The sequence below is a fragment of the Pleurodeles waltl genome, chromosome 12 (genome assembly GCF_031143425.1).
Source record: "Pleurodeles waltl isolate 20211129_DDA chromosome 12, aPleWal1.hap1.20221129, whole genome shotgun sequence".
In the NCBI taxonomy this organism is placed as follows: domain Eukaryota; kingdom Metazoa; phylum Chordata; class Amphibia; order Caudata; family Salamandridae; genus Pleurodeles; species Pleurodeles waltl.
This window is the reverse complement of record NC_090451.1, coordinates 306,289,377-306,314,186: the sequence shown is the minus strand read 5'-3', so window position 1 is coordinate 306,314,186 and position 24,810 is coordinate 306,289,377. Positions and strand designations below refer to the sequence as shown.

Genomic DNA, 24,810 nt, shown 5'->3' with positions numbered 1-24,810 from the left:
ATGCGAAATGCCCAAGCTTCGCATCCAGGTACCCACACCCTCAAACCAAGGGCAATGCTGTTTGGATCAATTGGTCAGGGATATTTGCTTACACATTTTCCCCCTCTCCCACTAATTCTGTTTCTGGTCAACAAAATCCGTCACACTTCCCTCACTATGATACTCACAGCTCCGACATGGGCTTGTCAACACTGTTACACAACACAACACTATTGGATCTATCTGTAGTACCACATCACAAGTTCCAAAAACAGACCAGACTTGTTGACTCAAAACAAAGGTGAAATCAGGCATCCCAATCCCAGTATGCTCAACCTGGCGATTTGGCTCCTGAGGTCATAGAGTTTGGATATTTACAGCTTCCATCAGAATGTGTGGACATTTTAAGGGAAGCACTTAAACCTACAACCAGGCAGTGCTATGCAGCTAAATGGAAATGTTTTGTATATTACTGTCAATCCAAAAACATTGATCCACTTAAAGCATCCGTACAGGTTATTGTATGCGATTTGCTTCACTTACAAAAAGCAAATCTTGCATATTCATGTATTAAAATTCATTTAACAGCAATACCAGCCTACCTCCAAAACAGACAGCATACCTCTATGTTTAGAATTCCTCTTAACAAAAAGCTTTTATGAAAGACCTTAAAAGAGTTATTCCACCTAGAGCTCCACCAGCTCCGGCCTAGAATGTTAACATTGTGCTCACAAGGCTTATGGGTCCACCATTTGAACCCATGCATTCTTGTGCACTTAATTTTTTTCTCATGGAAAGGTGCTTTCCTGGTAGCATTTGCTTCCTTAAGGAGAGTAAGTGAGATTCAAGCATTCACTTTAGAAGAACCCTTCTTCCAAATTCACAAACACCAAATAGTACTTAGAACAAATCCAAAATGTCTACCCAAAATGGCCTCACCGATTTCACATCAATCAGTCAGTGGAATTACCAGTCTTCTTTCCACAGCCAGATTCAGTTGCTGAAAGAGCTCTCCACACTCTTTGATCTCAAAAGAGCTCTTATGTATTGTATAGACAGAAGAAAGATTTTAGAAAATCTGAACAACTTTTTGTGACTTTTCAACAGCCTCATAAAGGTAATCCCATTTCCAAACAAGGATTAGCCAGATGGGTAGTAAAGTGTATTCAAACTTGTTATCTTAACGCTAAAAGGCAACTATTAGTAACCCCCAAGGCACATTCTACTAAAAAGAAAGGAGCTTCAAGGCTTTCCTAGGAAATATACCAATGGCAGACATATGCAGAGCAGCCACATGGTCTACGCCACACACATTTACAAAACACTATTGTGTGGATGTGTTGTCTAGCCAACAAGCAAATGTTGGTGAAGCCGTGCTTAAAACACTATTTTACACTACTCCAATTCCTACAGGCTAGCCACCGCTTACTTTAGGAGGGGACTGCTTTTCTGTCTGTGCAAAGCATGTATATCTCCAGCTACACATGCCATTGAACAGAAAATGTCACTTACCTAGTGTACACCTTTTCGTGGCATGTAGTGCTGCAGATTCACATGCACCCTCCCTCCTCCCCAGATGCCTGTAGCCGTTGTGGTACTTTATTATGTAAATATGTATATACATCGGATGGACATCTTCTTTACTTACTATATATGTGTACATACACAATTCTTCACTCCTTACTGCACCCTCCTGCGGGAAAACAGTCTTACAAAGGGCTCGATGCCCATGCACACTTACACCGAGAGGAGGAGTCACTCGATCTCGTAACTCGAAAAAGCTTCTTCGAAGAAAAACAACTTGTAACACTCCGAGCCGAACATATGCAAAGCATGTGAATCTGCAGCACTACCTGCCACGAACAGATCTACACTAGGTAAGTTTCATTTTCCATATATCTCCATGACCATGTTCTTGTCAAAGGATTACATTGTTACAGAAATCATCTAGTCCTGTAAAGAAATTCACTTGTCCCAGCTTCTGCATACTTCACTTGTCCCATCTTCTGCATACTTCAGCTAGAGGGCCAGCACAGACACATTAATAGTCAGTTGCAGCCTCCTGAGTGAAATTGCCCTCCTCACATTTTGCCCCCACCCTCCTTTGTACAGCTGACTTGCAAATTCTCTTACAGCACCTACCCTGTAAGTTCCATGGTTGTCCTTTTGTTCTTGCTGTCCATAAATGTTATGCCATCTTCACTCTGACCTAAGGCTCAATCCCAACTTGTCTCACCTAGACTCCAAAATCGTCCTTATCAAGTGCTCCAATTTTTTTGACCTCCTATATTTCACTACAGACTACTCATTCTTCGTATGATCTTTGTGATTTGTGCTCTTGTAACAGAAAGGCTTCCTGCAATCCCTTTACTTTAGCTCGATCACTTAGCTTCCTGTCCTCCAGCTACCCTCCAAACTACCCTCAAACTGACCCTCCCAAACATAACACCATTTGCAAAGGTACGGTGTGAAAATCTGAGGTGATCCAGGTAGACACACGTAAAGGCTTAATCTAAGCTGTGCATTGATGGGAAGACAATTACAATTAAACATTATAAGCAAAAGTATTTGCTCCACACTTTCAAATAAGAACAACCATTTGCAATTTTAATTATAAGAAAGCCCAAATGTTAATGGGCATAGTGAATGAAGGTAGATTAAAGCCAAGGCAGAAAAACAGGCTAACCATCACTCCTAGAGAGATAATCCAGTGATGGAAATCACCAGGTTAAAGGAAGGCAGCAATACCACGATAGAAAATGTGGTGTGTTGCATGCAGAAAGGCTGCACAGGGGAGCCAGATAATTTCACAAGTGAGAGCAAGGGCTCTCTGGCAAGGGCTCTCTGTCATTAAGGAGGCCAACACTGACCCACACTGGATTTGGCAGATCTTAGAGTGGCTAAATCGGCAACATAGTTGTTGCATCAGTCAGGAGAATACCAGGGAACACATGGATGACACTGAGGAGGGCGTGAGCGAGTCAGGCAAATTAGAGGGAGAAAGAATGGACCCTCCTGCTGTGTACTTCCAGGATGGAAGAGGGTTGGAGGGTTGGAGGGCTGGCTACACGTGTGCATGTGGACAGTGGGAAAGACTCACAGTGACATCCTGGTTATACATTGATGGATACGTTGAGAGAGAGCAGTGGTTTGTTATAGGGCACAGAGGTAAGAGGAAGAAATTGGAAACTTTAGGAGAAAAGAAAGAGTAGTGTCATGGACATAAATATCTGAGGGTTTGGGGGAAACCAGGCTAGAAAGAGAGTTACAAATTCTCCTACATCATGCCTGATGCTCATAGAAGTACAATAGATAAAGGACAGAAGTAGAGAAGATGACTGGACCGCAGCTCAAAAGGAGAAAACAGAGATGTTATTTGTTTTATAGGGAGAAGGGTTAAAAAGCAGAAGAGGCAGGATCTGCAGATCAGCTAGATGGCTCAGTCTGTTAAAGGTTTGCTAATGACAACTGATGTGGTCTGCAATCGAAGGCTACTGATCTTGGAAAAGACATACTCTGCTTTTCCCCCTCTTGAGGTTGGAAAATGAGTAATAGTAAGAAGTAAAGAGGTTTTTAATGAGGGATTACTTGAAGGAGCAGTGGTCAAGTATATGGAATTGAAATAGGGAACCTTGTTGAAAGAGGAAATGTATTATCGGAAGTAGAACTACTAGACAATGGAGGTTAGATGTACACTTCAAGATCACCTAGAAGTGCTTCATAGCGTTTTAAAACCATAAATAAGCTCTAAACCCATAAATAAATTATCTCAGCCAGATGGAGAGCAAATTATTGGAGGTGTGGCCCAAACTGAAAGATCATAACTTGTGCTTGTGGCTAGAGATGCAGCATAGAAAAAGGAAGCGAATCAGAAAGCAGGCAAAATACCTTAGTGGGCTACGGTTTGCTGCTGATAACTGGTATGGTCATGAGTTGAAATCCAGGCATTCAGACTCCACCTTCCATCGTCAGTAAATGGAATACCATTAATCTGAGCATCTGTCACATCTGTTATTTTTAGTACTTAAAAATCAAAGTATTGTGGTACTAAACGCTACATAAAAAAATAATGAGAGGTGTTTTGATGGAGCAGAGGTCAGGTATAGGGCAAGGGCACAGAGTTATGGATGGAGGTTATTGGAAATATTGGTGTGACTAAGAGCACCCTTAAAGATGGAGCATAAATTCTAGAGGACATTAGGGATACAGAGGTACCAATAGGATTAAAAGGCATACAGATGATATAGTGCACGGAATGGGAGAGCCAAGGGAGATCAGATAATCGTTGTGCAGAGGGAGAGCATGTGACTGCACATATGAACAAAGGGATATATCTAAACTATTGTTAGTGGTACATAAAGGCAAAGTATGAAAGAGATGAGGCAGAACCGAAAAACATGCAAGGTAACTTGGTGGGTTAAGGCTCACTGTTGACAACTGGTGTTGTCATAAGTTACAAATCCCAGGAAGGGAAACTCCACCTTTCATCCTTTCTAGGTCAATGTGTGGGGTATCTTTCAATTGAGCAACTGTAAAGGCTGTTATTAATAATGTTTGGAAAAAGTTGAAATAACTGGGGAGAGAATGGTGTGAGAAGGGGCATGGTTTGCAAAAACTTTGTTAGAGAGCAACAGTCTGACCCCTGCAAGATGTGGCTATCTGGGGACAGATGAGACGAACAGGGCTGATAAGAGGTGATGCACAGGTGCTAAATTTCATCTAGGTAAGGCCCAAACTGGAAATGAGAAATGCATGCTAGGTAGTTTCAGAGATGGAATAATGTTGCAGGAAGATGAGAAGCGGGCTGGGACAGAAGGGTGATGGCAATGTAGAATGGCAATGAGCTTACAAAGCAGTTAACAGTGGAAACAAGGAAATACTAGAGGAGAGACACAGCACAGGCAAAAGGTGGATATGAGGCAAATGGAAGTGTGCCATTGGGAAGAGCACAAGGGTTGGCATAACACAAGCGGGACGAGGAATTTGGGGAACGGAGTACAGATACTTGAGGGAAGTGGGTGTGAGAGCACAGGCTGGACTGCTCTCAGAGGTCTGTGGAAGTCTGACAGTGCCCATGAGAAGTTAAGCTCAGGTTCAAGGATTGCAAGGATGGGGTGAGAGACAAAGTACTGCTCTGTTACTAGACCAGAGATCAGATCAGAAGGGGACTGACTGGCATGGATTGATGACCAGGCAAGTGGGGATGATGAGGAGGAGGGGCAGATGTGGAGAACATCACCACTAACCTCAAAATGAAGAAAGAAACCATATGTTTCATCACGTCTGTCCTCGTCTCGAAAACACCAATGGGATAGAGTAGAAAAGCACCCTTTATTTAGGTATTTGAAAGGAACACTCCTCCCCTCTGACGTACCAGCTGTCTGTCTGTTGTTCACAGACTGAAAGAGCAGGAGGGTGACGGGCTCTACAGTCCATGGCTAGCAGACCACATAAGGCTGGGCATGACACAAAGGATTCTCATCTGCTTAGTTTTTTTTCATTTCTGACAAGTGTTCAATTTCTTGAGCTTCTACAGTGCAGCAGAAACAACACACTCGTAAATCGAGAATCTTTCTCTCCTTTTCCTTAGATTTGTGAGTTGCTCATTCTTGGCTCGTCCTTATGCTAGCAGAGATGATTTTGGGTCTTTTGCACATTATTTATTCTGCATTTGGCCTAGATGGTGCTCCGGAAAAGATTCCCTTGGATTCCCCTACTGTTAAAGACAAACAGGAATCCAGACACCTAGTTTTGTAGTGGCCACTTAAATCTCAGCTCTAAGTGTGGTAACTTGACCCTCCTTTCTTTCACTGGGTGCATCTCTGTCATATTTACCCTGCCTCTTTGTTATTTTCACTCTCTTGGCCAACATACCAAGAAACAAATTCCTTCATCCAGGCCATTGCCAAGTGGAGTACTAACTCAGCCAATCGGAGACCAGAAAAGATTGGAGCCTTTTCCTAATTCTAATTGACTACCTGTTGCTCAGAGCTCTGTCCTGGAGCATTATGGTTATTGTAATTTCCTATAAAAGTCATATTTGCTAGAATTTCAGATTGCAATGTGAAAAAGCGGATCTAGAGGCTGTGTTTATATCCATTAGAGGGCAGTAGAGAGTTTCCACTTATCTGGGAGACTAAGTAGATATTAAAACTTCTTGTCCAGAGAGGAAATTCTAATGTCCTGGGTGTTGGGCTATATAATTTCCTCACTCCTGAATTGCTTATGGGTCAATGTTGTATCTACACCTAAACACAAATGGAGAGTTAAGAGAGTGAATAGACTTGTTGCATCATTTGTAGAAAGCACGTATCAGGACTATTCCTCACAGTAATACAACACACCAAGTCATGACATAGTATTGACTGATTCAATATATATTGTTTGGCAAGCCTTTCTTCCTGTCTTTCTTTTTCCCTCCCTGTCTCACTCTCACACACACACAGACACTCTTTCTTCCTCTTTAATTTCTCTCCTCATCCGCAATATGCTGCCCCTCCACTCCTCTCTTTTTCAGGCTTATTTTCTTTTACTCCTCATGTTTATTTAACCATCTACTTCTTAGTTTTTTTCTTAACATTGTCACATTAGTTATTTTTTCTGCTCTTAATTCTTGGCTGGTTGAATAGATGATGAGAACTTTTTACTCATAAAAGTGTAGATTTCTGCATAATGCTACATCACCCTGTGTCTCATCTTCTGCTTTAGGAAATCCATCAATAAGGTATACGAAGAGTATGTGCTTTCTGTTGGCAATTTAGATGAGAGAATATTCCTCGGGGAGGATGCAGGCCAAGAGATCGGGACTTTAACACGTTGCCTGGGCACGGGGTCTGGCATGGAGACTCCAGAGAGAGCCCAAATGAAGCACAATCTTCAGCAACATTTTGATAAGGTAAGTCATTCCATTTTTGTAACGGACTGTTGGTCTGGAAAGTAGAGGACTTGGTAGTCTTACAACTCTTACCATGTATATGTGGCCTTTCATCAGTGTTATGTAAGGCTCAAGATTGTTCTCTATATGTAGTTTCAAATTGGTACTGTAAGCAGATATGGTAATATGCACTGCAGTCCCACAACAGCCTCCCGATATACCAACACCACCTCCAAGTAGAAGTCAGGGTCATGCAACCTGCCACTCAGTCAGTTGTTTATCAGAACACCAGTATCTGTGCTGCCCAGTAGTTTAGACATACATCCGCAATGCCCATTCTGCCCTAGTATGGCGACTGTACGCATTTGCCAAAAGCCAGCTGGGCGTGCTGGTCCTGTCCGAGAAAGGAGCAAATCTTAACAGACCATTCCTTGAACCAAGTCTGAGGGATGAGCATAGGGAAATTCTGGAGGGGCATATAGTAAATGTGGCAGCACCATCATTTCAAATAGGGCTAGTCTGCCCAACACAGAGGAAGCATGGCCTATCTAATAAGGTCCGCACTTGTTCTAAGTATCAAGGGTCTCATATTCAGAATCCATAGGAGGCTGGGCTGTTGAGCTAAGTGAATTACCGAATATTTGATGATAAGCCTATGTTTTTGTAGCACTGATTGCCAGCCCATCACATCACTGTCACCCTTAAGTGGAACTAGGAGGGTCTTGGCCCAAAAAACTATAAAGGATTAACATTAGGTTCAAGCTGGGTCCTATGTGGGAGGATCATGAGAGGAAGTGAAGAATGTCATCTTTCTTAGAGCACTATCCTGTTCTCTGTTGCCACCCCAGTGAAAACCCCAGACCTGAGCGTCACACCAAATCCACACTGCTAAGGGTTCTATGGCAAGAGCAAAGAGGAGGGGAGATAAGGAACAACCCTGACTGGTGCCTCTGTCAATTGGGAATGAGGGGGGGAGAGAATACCTGTTGGGATGGAAAAGCCTATGCATGATTATGGACGTGTAACCCCACCTTGAGTGCCCAACTGTACTGATGTCTGGATCCCTAATGCTGATTTTTGTTGTCATAGGCAAACATGGATCACACACACACGTGCTGTGATATAGGCGTCTTATTGATTGCAGTCTTGTTGGACCTTGAGGGGCACCCAAAGCACTACCTTCATAGTGGCGAAAGGCTACTGCCCTCACCAAGAGTTAAGCAGCATGATTTTGTTGGTGGTAGTGGCAGACAGGTTCTTTTCAACCTGTCACTGGAGTGGGGCTGTGAGGAAATGGGGTATATTATATGGTGTGGTTGTGCAACCTCACTGTATAATACTTACTTACCCCTTTAGGACCACTAGGTTTTGTTTGTCAGACTATCAGCTGAACCCTGGGTAGCTGTGACTGTGAACAGCAAGACTTGCAAAAAAGAAACAAGTGTAAACTATTTAAATAGCACCAAAGCAATTGAAGAAGAAATCAACAAGACACCAAAGAAATTGGACACCAATTTATAAATAGAGACCACATTTTGTTGTATTTTTATACACCATAACGAAAAAGATCCACTGGAGGATTCCGGTAATATAGAATTTACAACGTATAGTAAATCAAAGCATTCCACTATACCACGAACACAAATTGTCACATTCAACACATTAGAAATGTTTTCATTAAACTGTTTGGACTAGTTATAATGCTGTCACTTGGAGTCACTTTAGGTGACCACCTCCAGTAGGGAGCCAGTCAGGAGGACCAGCAAGGTCCTCAGAAACAGTCGCCTCAGAAGGTGAAGAAGTCTTAATTCCGCTCCAGGCATTTTTATCCTTTGGAGGGCTTTCCAATGGAAGTGGCCCTGATACAAGCGATGAAGGATGCTGAAGATGCTCAAAGGATGCTTTGATTGCAATGTGGTCGACAGGGGTCTTGCTTCAACTACTCCTCAGTCCACAAAGGGGGTAAGGTGATTGTAGTCACAGAGTCGATGTCCCTCAAAGTCCTGTTGGTGCTGGAAGAAGTCCAGTAGCCATAGAACTACCGGTCATCCATTATCGTAATCATAGGCCAATCCCTCCTGGGTCAATGACTCGCCTCTGGAGATCCTAATTGCACTCCAACAACATTGGGTATTCTGCAAACTCAGGTGCAACTTTGTGCATCGGATCCTGGTCCTTTGTGCTGCATTGCAGCAGTTGGCTGCGGGTAGAAGACTTTCTGCTACCCACTTGCCCCAGTAGGTTTCTTCAGCTGTTATGTCCCTGTGCAGTAGGCCCATGGAGTCTCTTGGCTGAGGCTGGGCTCTGGAGACAACTTCTTCCTGAGCTGACATGGCAGAGACAATCCCTCTTCTTTGCTAGCCACCAGGTGCAGCAGGTGCAGTACACGACAGTGCAGCATCTCTTTGCAGTTTTCACAGTGCAGCAGGGCAGTCCTTCCTCGGTCCTTCTTCCAATCCAGTCCAGTTGAGATCTGAGTTCTGGGTGCCAGGGATGCTCTGTTTAAGTGCAGAAAATGCCTTCAGGGTAGGATGCGGTTGGTAGTCAATGGGCTACCAGGTTCCCTTCCTCCTAATGTCCACTTCCTGGAAAGTGCTGCATCTGTGTTTGTGGGCTTATGCCCATGTGGCTTTCTGCCTGGGGAGGTAACCTCCATTGGCAGGCCTCTATTGTTATCTTTCCTAAGAGTTGTAAGCATGTCTACCCTTGAAGGCAAAAAACTGTCCGCAGGACAGAACACAAGTACAACAGTAAGCGGGCACTGGAAACATTGGGCAAATAAAGTGGTAACTTCTAAAGTAGGACTTTGTCCACCAGTGACAAGTTCAATTTACCCATTAACCTTATCACACTCAGGGTGGCACAGTAAGTACTGCGGTCCCTGTGTGTGTGTGTGTGGGGAGGGGCACTCTAAATTACAGGCCCTGGGTACCACTGGTACCATATACGAGGGACTTAAAAAGTAAGTTAGTCTATGCCAATTGAGGACAAGTCAATTAAACATGCGCCACTTAAAGGGACAGTTCACATGCACTAAGTTCTGTTTTAGCAGGGCTCAAGGCGTTCCAGAGCCACTTCATCAGTACCTAGTAGTCAAAAAGATGCCAAAAAGTAGGGGGTAAACATGCCAAAAGCCTGTTCCCTTGCAGAGCCTTCAGGCACAGCCATCTTTTTAAAAGTTCCAGCTGCTGTGTGCTTAACTAATTCTTGGCCTACATCAATTAGATTTAGAGTGCCAAGCAGAGCAGGAGTGGTAACACTGTGCTGGTTGTGTGTGCGCCTGGGAAGGGTACAGTACGAGGATGAAATAGTGCTGTGTGTGTATAAGAGATGATTAGATTACATGAGAGATGAAGTGCTGTACAGTGTGTATACAGTGAAAGCATGTGCTTGCAAAAAGTACAATACATGATGGGTGAAGTGTTGTGCATTGCGCACATGGGAAATGTGTGTACTTGCAGTGTGTGTGTGTGTGTGTGTGTGTGTTTGCATTTAGCACACCATGGCCCAGTAAAGGACGGCTACAGTACTGAGCAGTGCACGCAGAGTGAATGTGTGAGCACAAGCGTGCCTGCTGTGGTACATCACATGCCTTTAGGTTTTATATTGGGAAGCCCAGGCCTACCTGATGAAGACATGAGGAGCAGAGGAATACCTCCAGACAGATGTGTGTATTGATGCATCCCTGTGAGCTGGGTGGAATACACTGGAGAAGAGAGAGACTCCCCATGTACACTTCAAAGGGTGCTCTTTAAGTCAGTGAGAGATCACAAGGAAATGGTCTGAAAACACATTTCAGGAAGGGGATGGGGCTGATGAGGGGATCATAAAAAATAGGTCTTGGGAGCCTGGGGTTTAACCTTTTTCATGCACATATCACTGTTGCCGACATCCAGGTGTGAACTCTAGTCACTTCCATGACCTTTGTTGTGGGTCTATCAGGTTCAGAGGCGCTCCTCCTGTGGCAGCCTTTCAAGAGGAAGAGGAAGAGGGAGAAGGAATGTGTGCAATTTAGAAGAACCCCAACATAAAACGTTTCTTTGAGGGGCCGACATGGTTTGGATTGCTGTGTAGGAAGGGCCAACACCTCGTGTGCAAGTATCGTGGCAACCCTGTATGCCGGGATGGGCTGTCGGTACTAATTAACTTTTGAAGTTCGAGCCGCTGCCCATTAACTGAAGTACGACCCTTAGGTCAAAATCAGGTATCAAGGAATCCCTCCCCTTTTCACCCTGTAACCTGTCTTGTGGACTTTCTCACAGGATCAACCATTAACCCTACCCCTGCTGGGGAGTGCTGAACGTACCTTGGAGAACCACCGGAGCACCTCCCATCCCTGCTGGAGCTTGCTATTCGAGTTCATAGAGAAACTGTTGCAGCCGCGTGCTGCAGTGTGTCTCGTGTAGCCTGACTCGACCGAGCAGGACTGGAACAGCGTGAACTGTCGCCGCTGGGGCACCCACTGAGTTGCTGAACCCTTCCCTGCTGCTGATTTTTGCATGACTAGATACGGGCCTAAAGGCTCGGGGGACTCCGTCCTATAGGTGCTGCTACAACACAGACACTTTTGACTACTTTGTGAGCGATGGATTGTACTCTTGATGGAAGTCTGGTAGTGAGCACTCCCTTGATACGGCCACCAGTGAATGGAGAATAACCCCAACAATAGTACAATAAGTGGATGCGGAGAGGGATTTACCATCAAAACACTAGAGCCCTGACCTCAAGGGGATTGTGTTATTGCTTGTGACTGTTGGATTACTTCTTTGAATACGTATAGTTAGAAATAAAATGCTTCCATTCAACATGAAAATAATTATTAGGCTGGACATTGATTTATTGGCATTGCTGTGCGCTCTTCGAGTTATGAGTCGTGTTCACTAAACTTCATCTACACTTCTTCCCGAGGGAGCCTTGGACTGCTTGAAGATGTCTACAAATGAAATTCCAGGGCAGAAGGTGTACTTGTCCTAGTTGCTTAGGATCTATAGTAAGTCGGGCCCAAGACATCAGGAGTAAAAGGCCTGAACCACCACTGTTGGTCTCAGTAAGCCCTGCGTGCTCTGTTGCCCTGTGAAAGGGGTTCTGACAGTACCATTGCCTCTAACGTGGGCCTGTAGGTATCATATAGAATTTGGACATCTAATCTAAACCTGGCGCCAAACCCCATTATTTTAGCATGTCTTCGACAAAGAACCAGTCCACTGAGTCGAAGACCATCTCAAAATCAATGAGCACTATAGCGCAAGGGTCCTTCAGAGGCACGGATCATGCTATGGCCACATGGACCCTGGAAATGCAGTGTCTGGTGCTAAAATGGAGGATGAAGCCACACTGTTCTGGCTAGACCAGATGCAGCATTAGTCAAACTAGCCTATTTGCCATTGCTTTAACATAGATTTTAATTTCCTCACTCGTGATTGGGTTTGGCTGGTAAGAGGCACTATGGTTCAGCGGTTGGCCTTGCTTATGGAGCACCATGATGGTTGCCAAGTCCAGCTCAGGGAGAACGGGCTTCTCCTTATCACCTATCGTAGTATTCAGTGGGGTAGCCATAGGGCCAGGGATTCATGTCATTAAGGGCTTCTTCAATCTTTTCCTGTGTAAGGGTATGGTTGCCCCCCCCCCCACCCGCTTGTAGACTCTTCTCATTGAGGCCATCTTATGCTGGTGCTCCTCCTCCTCCTTGAGAGACAGATGTATCATGGAGGCCCTGTCAATATGTAGACGGCACTAATAGACACTTCTATCTGCGGATTTCTCACCTTCAACTACTCTGTGGATACCAGACAGGATGTGGAATTCTTTTGCCTAGCAATGTCTTTGCACACTGCTAGGTGGCTTCATTTGACTCTGCTTTGGCTCCGTACCACTGTCAGTTCCTTTCTTTCTGAGCTTCCGATATGCCTCCGCAGTTCCCATTCCCATTATTTTTGGCCTTCTGATGACTACGTGCCCTGAGTTTCCTGGGTCTTCTGTGCTACTACATCAAAGGGAAGCCATAAAAGGAATCAGTGCTGCTGATATTTGCTTACCAACACCTAGGGATGATGATGATGATGATGGGATGAAGAAGAAGATGATCTACCTCCTCCCCCTCCCTGTTACGATGATGACAATTTTGACATGAACGTACATGAGGCAAGTGGGCTTGATACTTCCCCTTATACAGGGGTGAACTTGCCATTTGCACCATCAACGGAAGAGAGTGCATAATGTGCAATAGTAATCTGATGAGCAGCAGAGGTCTTGGACCTTTAGCTATGCTGTATTGAGACCAAGACCTCCTTATGGAAATCTTACAGCCTGTGCCAGCCACATCTGAGCTCTTGCTCCCTTTTGAGAAGGCCTCACTGATAACTTCATAGGCACATGGTCAAGTCCAGGTCTTGCCCACTGGTGAACAGGCAGTTGACTAGACAGTACAGACCAAGGTCCTGATTTTCTCACTTAGTCCTTCTCCAGAGAGTCTGATTTCTCAGGTCTTTAGCATTAAAGTGAACCTCAGTTAATTCCCCACAACTCCTCTGGCTAGACAGTCTAAGAGGATTGAGGGGTCTGTAAAATGACTTTTCTCCTTGGATATCCTAGCATTAACAACAGTCAGCATAGTCTGCTTATTGTGCCGATATACTCATGTCCCCTGGGACATGGCCAGCAAAATCTTGCCTCATTTTCTCTAGCAACTATCCCAATGTATAATACGTGCTGGCCTTGATTCTGCTGATTGTCTGGAAAGGACACTAAGCACCAGCGTGGTGCTTTGTTGCCATGTGCGAATGCATTCCACAGCATTTTCTTGACACGCACATTGTCTCTTATGGATGTGCCTTTCGATGACTCTCACCTGTTTGGTAAGAAAGCAGATTCTGCCTTGGAATTATTCAAAGGTTCAAGGGCATTAGTCCCCCCAGTGCCTTTCCCCTGCGACAGCTACCGCCAAGCTGCTTTAGATTGCCATTAGTAGCATGTAACTACCCTGACAGATGGTCCTTCTAAAGGTTCAACATGGCTATGCCCCACCCATTCTTTCTGATTTAAAGGCCTTCCTACCATTCAGTAAAGGAGGCCGGGTGCAGTTTCTCACAGACACCACCACAGCAATGTGGTATTACAACAGACAGGGCAGAGTGGTGCCCTGTGACAGGAGCTTGTACTCCTCTGGAGTTGGTTGGAGCATCAGTGCATTTTCCTGTTTGCGAACCACATGGCAGGGTGCTTAAATGCCAAAGCAGACCGCCTCAGCAGATGGCATCTAATAGACCACAAATGGTGGCTACATCCTGAGGTGGTGCAAGGCATCTTCTGTCAATATGGAGAACCCTGGGTCGATCTTTTTGCCACTGACGAGAATGTACAATGTCAAACGTTTTGCACATTGGGGTTTCTGCAAGAACACTCGCTAGGAGATGTGTTCTGGCTGGTACACCTGTACGCTCTTCTGTCTCTCCCGCAATTGCCTCGAGTTCTGCAAAAATGTCATGCATGATGAGGCCCAAGTCATTGTAGTGGATCTGGATTGGGCCAGGAGAGTGTGGTACCCGAGCTTCTGGGCAAGCACCTGCCATTAAATAAGACTCCCACTTTGAAGGGAAGTTCAGTCACAGCCCCAGGAATCTACGCAGTCTACTCCTCCATGCATGAAACTGCATTTCATCGGGTGCCAGAGGTGGTGGATGTCACCCTCCCTGCTACACACCCTTACAAGAACTTCATATAGGCTGGGTGTGGTCACTGCCAGATTGACCCTTTACAAAAGCCAAGCCGTCAGATGTTCTTTTGTACGTTTTGTCTGTGGTACACAAAAGCCTTGCCTTGAGCTCTATTAAAGGTTACTTGATGGCCCTTTCAGACTTTGTATGTTTGGTGGATCAACTGTCCTTGCTTAAATCACCTATTGTGATGAAGTTTTTAAAAGGCTTACTCGCATATCTTCTTTTAGACCGTTTGTGATGCCACAGTAGAACATTAATGTGGCCTTAACATTTATCATTTGCAATCTCTTCAAGCCAATCCATAGCCACTTGCTAAATACTCACTGAATCTCCTAACTTTGCAGACACTCTTCCAGTTACTTCAGCTTGTCACATGAGTGAATTTCAGGCACTGTCTATTCATCCACCCTACACCACCATTTGTCAGACAAAGTGGTGTTGGGAACTCTGGCGGCCTTCTCGCCTAAAGTTGGGTCTCCATTCCACATTGGGCAATCTATTACCCTGCCCATGTTCTTTGCTCCTCCTCACTAACTGAAAGAGAAGGAGAGGCTTTGTCGGCTGGACACCAAAGGGCTTAAACTTTTATATTGATTGTACAAAGGAATAACATGTGAATAATCAGCTGTTTATGGGAATATCTGGTGCAATGAACGGAAGGCTGTGCAAAATAGTTCCCTTTCAAGGTGAATAGTTCTTTGCATAAAGATCTGCAATGCACAGGCCAAAAAGCAGCCACCAGAAGGTCTGAGAACCCATTCCAACAGGATTAAGGCTGCAACCACTGCATTGGCATGTAGAGTGCCTGTCCTTGACATTCACGAGGCTGTGAAGTGAGTGTCAGTGCATTCTTTAAGAAGGACTACTGCTTTGACAGTCATGTCAGGTGGGAAGTGTAGGAAGCTGGTCTGGTCTGTGGTGAGCACCTGTGGTAGTATCACCTTATACCAGGATCAGGTGTCCCCTATTAATGAAGTGTAGGCAATGTCTAGGAAGTGAGGGCTCTCTACAGGTAGCTGTGGATGAGCATCTAAGACTTATCTAGGAGACATGCAAAGCTTATGCAATACCACTATAGCCACACCGCGTATACACACATGAAAGAACCACCCAGTGTTAAAAAAATTAAGGTGCTTATTTATGGTAACACAAATACTAAAATACTGTATAGGCAATACCCCAACTGGAGGTAAGTAAACACTATTATATACACATTAGCAATGAGGAAATAGTATAGAAAACGATAGGCATTGGTAAAAGCAACAGCAAACAGTGAGGGCCCTAGGCGAGGGCCAAACCATATACTAAAAAAGTGGAATGTGAAAGGCAGTCCCCCACCCAAGGATGTGGAATCGGTAGAGGGGAGCTAGAGGAGCTAGGAACCCCAAGAGGTGAGTACCAGAGTGCCCCCCCAGCGACCAGGAGAGAAGAGGTAAGTACCTGGGTTTCCCCAAAACCAACAGGAGGACTTTGGAAAAGGACTGTGCAAGACCCAGACAAGACTTGAAGAAACCAAAGGTGGATCCTAACAAAAGAAGACATGCAAAGAAAGGGGACCAAGTCCAGTTTGAGTTGGAGTGTCCGGTTGTGCCAGGAGCCACTACCCACCTCTCTGTGGATGCAGGACCAGGCCAAAGGTGAACAAAGAAAGTCAGCAGTGCAGCACAGTAGCAGAAGAAGAGTTCTAGAAGTGATGCAAGTGATGTCCCACGTTGGCAGTCCTGATGCAGTCAGTCAATGGTGCTGGAAAGCCACCAACAAGCCTTGGCAAATGCAAGAGTCAGAGAATAAGGTTTTGCAAAGCTGAAGAGGACCAGCAAGGCCCAGGGGACTCGACCCAGGGAGGGGAGTCCGAGGTTACCCGTAGCAGCTGGGAGAGTCACAAGAAGAGGAGGCAGCCCACACAGGCAACTCGTGGCAGCAGGCACAGGAGTCGCAATGAGGCCCACTAAGCACGCCTGGAGAAGTGTCCTGTGTCGCTAGCGCAGAGGACAGGAGACTGTGCATTTCAGGAAAAAGTGCTGGGGGCCAGGGCCACACGTAGCCTGAAGATTCCTTGGAGAAGGAACAAATAAGTCTTGGTAGCTGCAAGAGTCGCTGTGCACAGGGATACTGTCCTGCAGGAAGAGGCAAGGACATACCGTCTCTCATGTTGGACAGCTGGTAGAGAGGAACAAGGGGAACACTCCAGATCCCCACCTGTGAGGCAGTCCATGCAGCTCCGGAGGAGCGAAGATCCACGCAGCCGGTTGTCGTTGCAGTTGGTGCCTGCAGAGGCAGGGGAGTGACTCCTTCACTCCAAGGGAAATTCCTTCTTGCTTCTTTTGCAGGCTGAAGACCCGTTACCCTGAGAGGATGCACAGCCAGGGAAACGTTGCAGTTGCTGGAAGGAGCCGGATAAACAATGTTACAGAGCGGAGTCGTCGCTGGAGTTGCAGATTGTTGGTTCCTGGAGGGTCCAGTTGCAGTCCCGGTGTCTAGAAGGTGAGGTAAACGATGCAGAGGAATCCTGCTGGAATCTTGAATGCCGAATCTGAGAACCCACCCAAGAGGTAGACCCTAAATAGTCCTGGAAGGTGGATTGGTCACCTAGCAGGGTGACCACTTATCAGGAGGGGGCAGTGATGTCACCTCCCTGATCTGGACACTCAGATGCTCCCAGTGGCCTCTGCCCACCTTGGATTCACAATGACAGAATCAAGTGGCCACCTGGAGGAGCTCTGGGCACCAACCCTGGGGTGGTGATGGACAGGGGAATGGTCCCTCCCCTTTCCATTGTCCAGTTTCGTGCCAGAGCAAGGACTGGGGGTCCCTGGACTGGTGCAAACCGGTTAATGCAAGGAGGGCACCAAATGTGCCCTTCAAATCATACCAGTGGCTTGGGGAGGCTACCCCTCCCAAGCCATGTAACACCTGTTTGTATGGGAGAGGGTGTTATCTCCCTCTCCAACATGAAATCCTTTGTTCTGCCTTCCTCAGCCTCAGTTGGTGAAGCAGCAGGAGGGCAGAATCCTGTCTGAGGTGTGGCAGCAGCCCAAAATGCCCAGAAAACCCCAGAAGACTAGCAGGAACAATGCTGGTGGTCCTCTGAGGAGCCCCCAGAGTGCATAGAATCATATAGCCAATACTGGCAACACTATTGGGGTGTGATTCTGACATGTTTGTAACCAAACATACCCAGGTTCAGAGTTACCATTATGGAGCTGGACACAGGTAGTGAGTGACCTGTGTCCAGTACATAGGAAAAATGGCTTTGTCGCACTTAAAAAGTCCAGTGTAATGATGCTGGAGTTCGTAGGGGCACCTCTGCTCATGCAGGTGTGCCCTCACACACAGGTACCAGCACCCTGCACTCTGAGCTAGGAGGGCCTACCATAGGTGTGACTTAAAGTGACCTGGTGCAGTGACCTGTAGTGAAAGGGTGCATGCTTCTTTTCAGGCAGGCTGCAATGGCAGGCCTGCAGACACATTTTGCATGGGCTCCCATAGATGGCACAATGCACGCTGCAGCCCATGGGGAACCCCTGGTGCCCCAATGCCCTGGGTACCTAAGCATATACTAGGTACTTATATGGGGGCACCAGTATGTCAATTGTGGGGTGTGGTAAGTACTAAGCAACAAATTTATTGGGAGTGAGCACTGTCACTGTGGTCTTGGTTAGCAGGATCCCAGTGAACACAGTCAAAACACACAGACAGCAGGAAACAGGGTGTGTGTGTTTGGTGGGGGAGGGGAAGGGGGGGGGGGGGGTTGTTTAACTATGCCAAAAAGAGGGTACTTTCCTTTAGGACTTTTCACCCGCTTGCTCCTGCAACACTTTTTGGGCCCAGTCCGCTCCTCAGAACCTTTACTAGTACTGCTCGGGTTCTATTTTCAGGTGAGGAATTTGCAGTTAGGAGTGCTCATCAAAAGACCAATTTTACCTCTGATAATGCTCTTTCTTGTGGATACTCTAACCTCAGATTTCTCACTGCCCTCACACCTCCCTGCTCAGTAGAGGCCCTCTTTTTAACATCTAAAAGGGCCCCAAATTAGGAATCTGTACTCTGGTGCTACAGTTGTTCACACTTCACCTCTCAGGGCAAATAACGAAACATAAAAAACTGATGTCAGAATGCAGCGGTGGCACTTGTGTGTCTTCAATCCTTCACTTCCGGGGCATTATGAGGTGAACTCTGAGCACATGGCACCACCTTAATTTGTGCTGGGCTATTGCTTGAGAAAAGGTTTGCCACATGGAGAGTTTGTAAGGTGAGAAATCTGCGGTTAAATAGAGTATCTACCGTAAAGAGCATTATTGAAGGTAAGTAACATATATAGATATATAATAATTATATTACTTAAAGCTGATGTACATAATTGCGTATAACCCTGTTGATTTCTTTGTGAGTTTTCTTGTGCAGTTCTAATACTAGTCCATATTGGTGCTATACCAACTGCATTTTACCATGTTTATTTTTCTGTAGGCGAAAACCCTTAAAATTTCTACTCCACTTACTGGTCGCAAGTACATCAAAGAGAGCAACCCCTATGTAACCCCTGTCTCCACAGCAACACACAGCGTAAGCCGCCTTCACTCCATGCTCACTGGATTGAAAAATTCACCAAGTGAAAAGTTGCTTCAGAGTCTGAGGTTGGTGATAGTTGTTTAACTTATGCATGTTTCCAGGTTGTACAAGCACAAGGTAAATAGTTCTGACAAATAATGTCTCCATAACTACCTAATAATCATATGATCTTAATTTTTCATTAAGGATACTGCTGTGTTATTGAGCTTTAAGCTCATGTTTTTGAGAGTCATTGCAACTGAGTTTTACCTGCAGAAATTGAACACACCTGCTAACTAAGGTGGAAGGAAGAATCCCTGTCATCTATTTACTCAACCAAAATTTATTTAAATTCAAGGTTTGGTAGCCAATTTGAGAAAACCGAGGGAAAATCATAAAGTTGCTGTCCTTTCCTCCACAGAATCTCTCACACCTACAGAGAACATTTGAAGGAAAGTGCCCCTTTTTTACATGTTTACCACCCACTTTTTGCCTGGTTTCTGGTGCAATTTCGACTGAAAGTGCACTGGTTCCTGCTAACCAGATCCCCAGTGCCAGAGCTCTTTCGCAAAACTGCACAGTTGTTCCCCATTTGGCAAAACCTTTTACATCCTCTAAGTCCCTAGTAAATTATACCCCTGGTACCTAGGTCCTGGGGTACTAAAGGTCGTCCATAAGGGCTGCAGCATAAATTGTGCCACCCTAAGGGAGCCCTCACCAAGCACATAACAGGCTGCCATTGTAGGCTGCGTGTCTTGGTGCAGACAAAAGTGAAAACACGACATGGCACGCAGCCTGTGTGCAAGGTCCCCTAACACTGCCTACAATATATGTAAGACCGCCCTCTAGCAGACCTTAAAGCCATAAGGCTGGGTGCATTATATTACATGGGAGAGCATATCTGCACGAGCAGATATGCCCCTGCTATGTCTTTGTCGATTCTCAGACATAGTAAGTGTCCAGGAAAGCCATTTTTAGTACATGTGCCGGACATTGATCAATACGAGTTCCCCAGCTACATGATGACTTCACTGAAGAGATAGGGAGGTTAGGTATCAAACATCTCGTATTGGTGATCCCACACTGATGCCAGTGTTGGATTTACTAATACATGCACAAGAGGGCACCTTAGAGGTGCCCCCTGAAACCTTACCAGTCTCTGGTGTGCTTACTGACTGGTTTTTGCCAGCCTGCCACCTGAGCCACCATTCCTGACACCTAGGATGAGAGGCTTCTGCTTTCAAGAGGCCCAGAACAATAACCTGTCCGGGAAGAGGGTATAAAACCCGCTCCCACAGGATGACCTGCTGATTAGCCTTGCTGACGACCTAAGAAGACCAAAGACACAGAAGAGCCGCAAAAGCAGAAGAGAAGAAAAGAAGCAGCTGACCTGGTTCCTTCCATAGGATAACATTGCAGAACTCCGACATTGCAGTGTCAACTTTCAAAAGTGAAAACAATTCCTATTTAAAAAAGTATTTACCTGAACAATTTTCCTCTGACGCTTGAACATGTATAAAGATACCTGCTATTTCTATAAATTGGTGTGGATCTTCTTCTTGAGTTGTGTCTCTCATTAATTGCATTTTGTGTTTATTTGTAGATGTTGTGCACTCCTCTGTGTTAAGTCTAAGACTGCCTGACCACACTACCCCTAAATAGAGCACTTTGGGATGGCATAGCAAGCCTTGTCCACTCACTGGGGAACCTTTGGACACTTTACATGGTATTCACATACCACATAAAGAGCCAGCTTCCTACAATATCTTTACAACCATAGCAGCCTGAGGACCCTTCACCGCAATGGCACTCTTCTCACAGTCTGCCTGTGCTTCGAAACATTTCTAGACAGGTATACTAGATGAAGGAGGAGACTTGAGCAGAAGAAAGAGAACAGCTTTCCTGGGTTAAAGGGGCCTGTTTAAAAAAGATGATGCCCACCCAGCTTGCGGTTTTCATGGGTGCATCCATGCTGGAATTCAATTTGGAGCTCAACTAAGGGACTATCTAGATATGCCAGCTTCAGACTCCTGCATCTGAAGCAGTCTGTGACACATTGTGTAGACTTCTTCAATCTGCCTCGTCACTGGCCATCTGGTCTATTATTTGGTTCAGGTTGGCAGTGTAATTTATTAGCACCAGACTACTAGTCATGTGGAGGCAATCTTTCTGATTGATATTTTACTTATTATTGGACATTTGAGTTTGTTCTGTTTGTCTGTGCTGACCATTTTTGAGTTCAATATCTTATTTAAATAGCCATTTGTTTTTTCAGTCTTTTTTATTAAAAGAATAAGCTCTTATGAATACAAACACAATTGAAAAAGTATTCCACAGTTCTGATCTTGCTACTTAATGTAGCAATTCTCCTAAAAATTCTTCTGGCAGTTTGATTGCATCTTACCAGATTATTCTGACTAGGATCTTTGAAATGCCTGCTGATATTAAACCCTTTGTCAACGAGGTCTACGATTACTCCTCCGAACTCTTCAATTGTCCCACTTTTCTTTCTAGCCCGATGATATTCCCAGTTGCACATTGTACAAACTAAGGACCTCTTTTAGAACTTGACAGCCAGAGAACCTTAAATTACACTCTAAGTTGATTTCAGCAAGGTTGACGCAGCTTAGAAGCAGTACTTCTTCGTGATCCTTACTATCCCCAACTATTCTTTTTACCAGAGGCTCCATTTATTTCCACTGCTCCGATGGCTTATTCTGTATCTTCTAGTTCTTTTTGTCAATTTACAGATGCTTTGGATTATTTAATTTTAGGCGCTAACAGTCAATTTATACTTCTGCAGGACAAGCACGAGGGATTTTTCTCAGTCAATTTCTGAGAGGTTGAAGGAATTGCATGAAATATTTTGTCAACGTACACCTTGTGACGGAGAGGAAAATAATTACTCTAAAGGTTAGTTTTATTTATTTATGTATGTTTAAGTTCTATGACTGTTCTTATGCATGAAGCATAGTTTCCCACCAGTTTATCTGAACTTTATGTGGTATTGTACTAGAAAATCATTTGTGAGCGCCTGCTTGATCAGGCACAATTGCATGCTGATAGAAAACAATCTAGGGTCAAGGTTAGTTACATTTCAGTTGCTTTGAAAGTGAACTTCTTTGAGTTTAGCTAGTATTTTTCAACAGAAAATTGCTCAGCTTTGAGATCACAAGTGTAGCAAAGTGGTGTCTTTTCTTTACTATGATTTGCAGGCTATTGCATTTAATTGAGACACATAGGGTAATTGAGTTAAAAAAGAACGTGTATTGCTAAATACACATTCTTAGAGAATCACATTTTATAAGTCACTACATTTTAATCTGAAAGTGTACTGTACAAAACAAAGTTGTGAGAAGCTATAATTTGAATTGCAGGAAATTTCAGCACAAAGCTGTGTGAACCGAAGCTTTTGTATAGCGTTTGAGACCTTGATGAAATATTTGCAATACTTAGTTTTTTTTCACAGATGAACCAGTTCGGATACATGGTAAAACATATTTTGAATCGGTTGAGAGTGGGATGAAAGACACACTTCTGAATACCAGAATCATGTATTGACCACATCCTGTTTGACTACAGAGTATATTATGGTTAACATAGAAACATTCCATGTTTGTTGGTCTGTGAATATCATTATCCAGATGAATAGTGATCACTATCCACTACTCAGTTCCTTTATATATGAATGCCTAAAACTGAGATAAATACTTACAAATTGAATGCCATGCTCTGTGATAAAAGAAGCTACATAGCATGGACTCAAAAGAATCAAAATTTGACTGAGTATTAACTGACATCCTTGAAGAGCCAAACAAATAATTTCTAGAATCAACATATCGGTGATGAATTCATTGAAACATTGGGAATTTTGAAAAGGAGACGTACTGTTGCCCATAGGAAAGCAAGTTGGATGAAACAGAAGTACACCCTATCAGAAAATTTTAAATTATTTGACCGGCGGGACAAAACAGTCAGTCCAGTGGAAAACGTGCAGTGGCATTGGACTCTGTTCCACATGGAGCAGAGTCAATGCCGTCACACGGGGCCTCAGTAGCACCCCTGGGATGTGCAATATCTGCACAGCAGACAGTGCTCATTCCGATTGTGCTGGGCAGGGGGGCCCCTGCACTGCCCATCCCATGGGTAGCAGGGGCCCCCCTCTGGCCTCCTGCCCTTGTTCTCCCCCAGCCTTTTCATGGCGGTTGAACCACCATGAAAAGGCTGACGGAGAACATGGTTGTAATCAGCAGGGTGGCGCTGACTTCAGCACCGCTGTGGCTGATTACAACCACAACCGCCATCATCCCATCAGGATCAAAGATCCTGGCGGAGATGGTGGTCTTTTGGCAGCCCGACCGCCAGATCCTAATGTGGCGGTTGGACTGTCACAGCCGTGGCGGTCTGACCGCCATTGCGAATCTGGCAGTCTTTTGACCATCAAATAATAGGGCCCTAAATATCCACTAAGCAAACTAGTTTTGAGCAATATCATTCAACCACAGTCAGTTGCCTAAGCATACACAAAGCTGTTTAATAATATTATTCAAATTGGAAATCACATTCATATGTTACATGTGTGGTGCTATGCTCAATAAGCGGTAATATGGATCATACAAAATTGCTGTAAATACTGTGATTGTGGGGTCTGCCAGAATATTTTCTATGACGAGAATGACTGTCAATCAAAACACACCTGTGCAAAATATCGTAAGACATTGTTCTCAAACCCATCTTTCCTTTTATATTTCAGACTTTTATTTCAAAAGCCTGAGTAATTTAAACTCAAACTAAATTGCTGACCATCCTAATTTTATGCTTCAGGGATGATACTGTGTGAGCCCCTTTTTGATATGCGGAGTTCTGAATACGTTGTAGTTTTTTCATAATAGATAGAGATGATCCATGGTAGAGGCCATTGGTATAATCCAATTTAGATAATACAAGAGGGATAGTAGCCTGCACCATGTGTGGAAATCTGACGTGGGGGAAGACGCGTCGTAGAGTCTTCAAGGTGATGAAGCTTGTTCGTGCTAATTTGTCCACTTGGGCATTCATTGTTAACTTGGAGACCATAGTAATTCCAAGGCTTTTAACTTCCCCGGATAATTGAGAAGGTAGTCCGATATAGTTAGGCCAGGTGCACAGTGGGTCATCATTATTCCAGTCACCACATATGAGCATTTCTATTTTGGAGGCATTTAGTTTGAGATGGCTCCAAGTCATTCACTGATCAACGGCTCTGAGGTTACTGAAGATTTGTGAGTTTTCATTGTCTTTGGGGCATTCCAATTTAAGTAGTATTTGTGTGTCATCTGCATAGTTGTAGCATGTGAGTTGAAAATCATTAATCAGTTCTGGTAATTATATCATGTAGATGTTGAAAAGCAAAGGTGAGATGATTGATCCTTGGGGGGACCCCTGCTTTTGTGAGGTACAGTTTGGACGAGAAGGGGGGAGAATTGATAATATTAGTTCTGTTTTTAAGGTAGGATGTAATCCAGTCGAGAGCAGTCCCCTCTAGGCCGGCTTCGTGGAGTCTTTGAATTATGGTGTCATGGTCAACCGTATCATGCCGAGAGGTCCAAGAGAAGTTGTGCAGCAACTCCATGTGTTTCCCAGATTGCTGAGTGCCAGTTCAGTGCCTCTTCCTGGGCAGAATCCAGTTTGGTAGTCTGAAAGTATGGAATTGTC

At 44.7% G+C, this 24,810-nt stretch overlaps 1 protein-coding gene across 1 annotated transcript in view; it reads left to right on the top strand.

Annotated features, from left to right (window-relative positions):
• Positions 1-24,810, top strand: part of RBL2 (RB transcriptional corepressor like 2) — a 533,156-nt gene that overhangs the window by 136,504 nt on the left and 371,842 nt on the right. Inside the window, exons 8-10 of the mRNA XM_069216335.1 lie at positions 6,688-6,874; positions 19,036-19,202; positions 21,920-22,029. Of these exons, the coding sequence (XP_069072436.1) occupies positions 6,688-6,874; positions 19,036-19,202; positions 21,920-22,029 (464 nt within the window). The remainder of the gene's footprint in view (positions 1-6,687; positions 6,875-19,035; positions 19,203-21,919; positions 22,030-24,810) is intronic.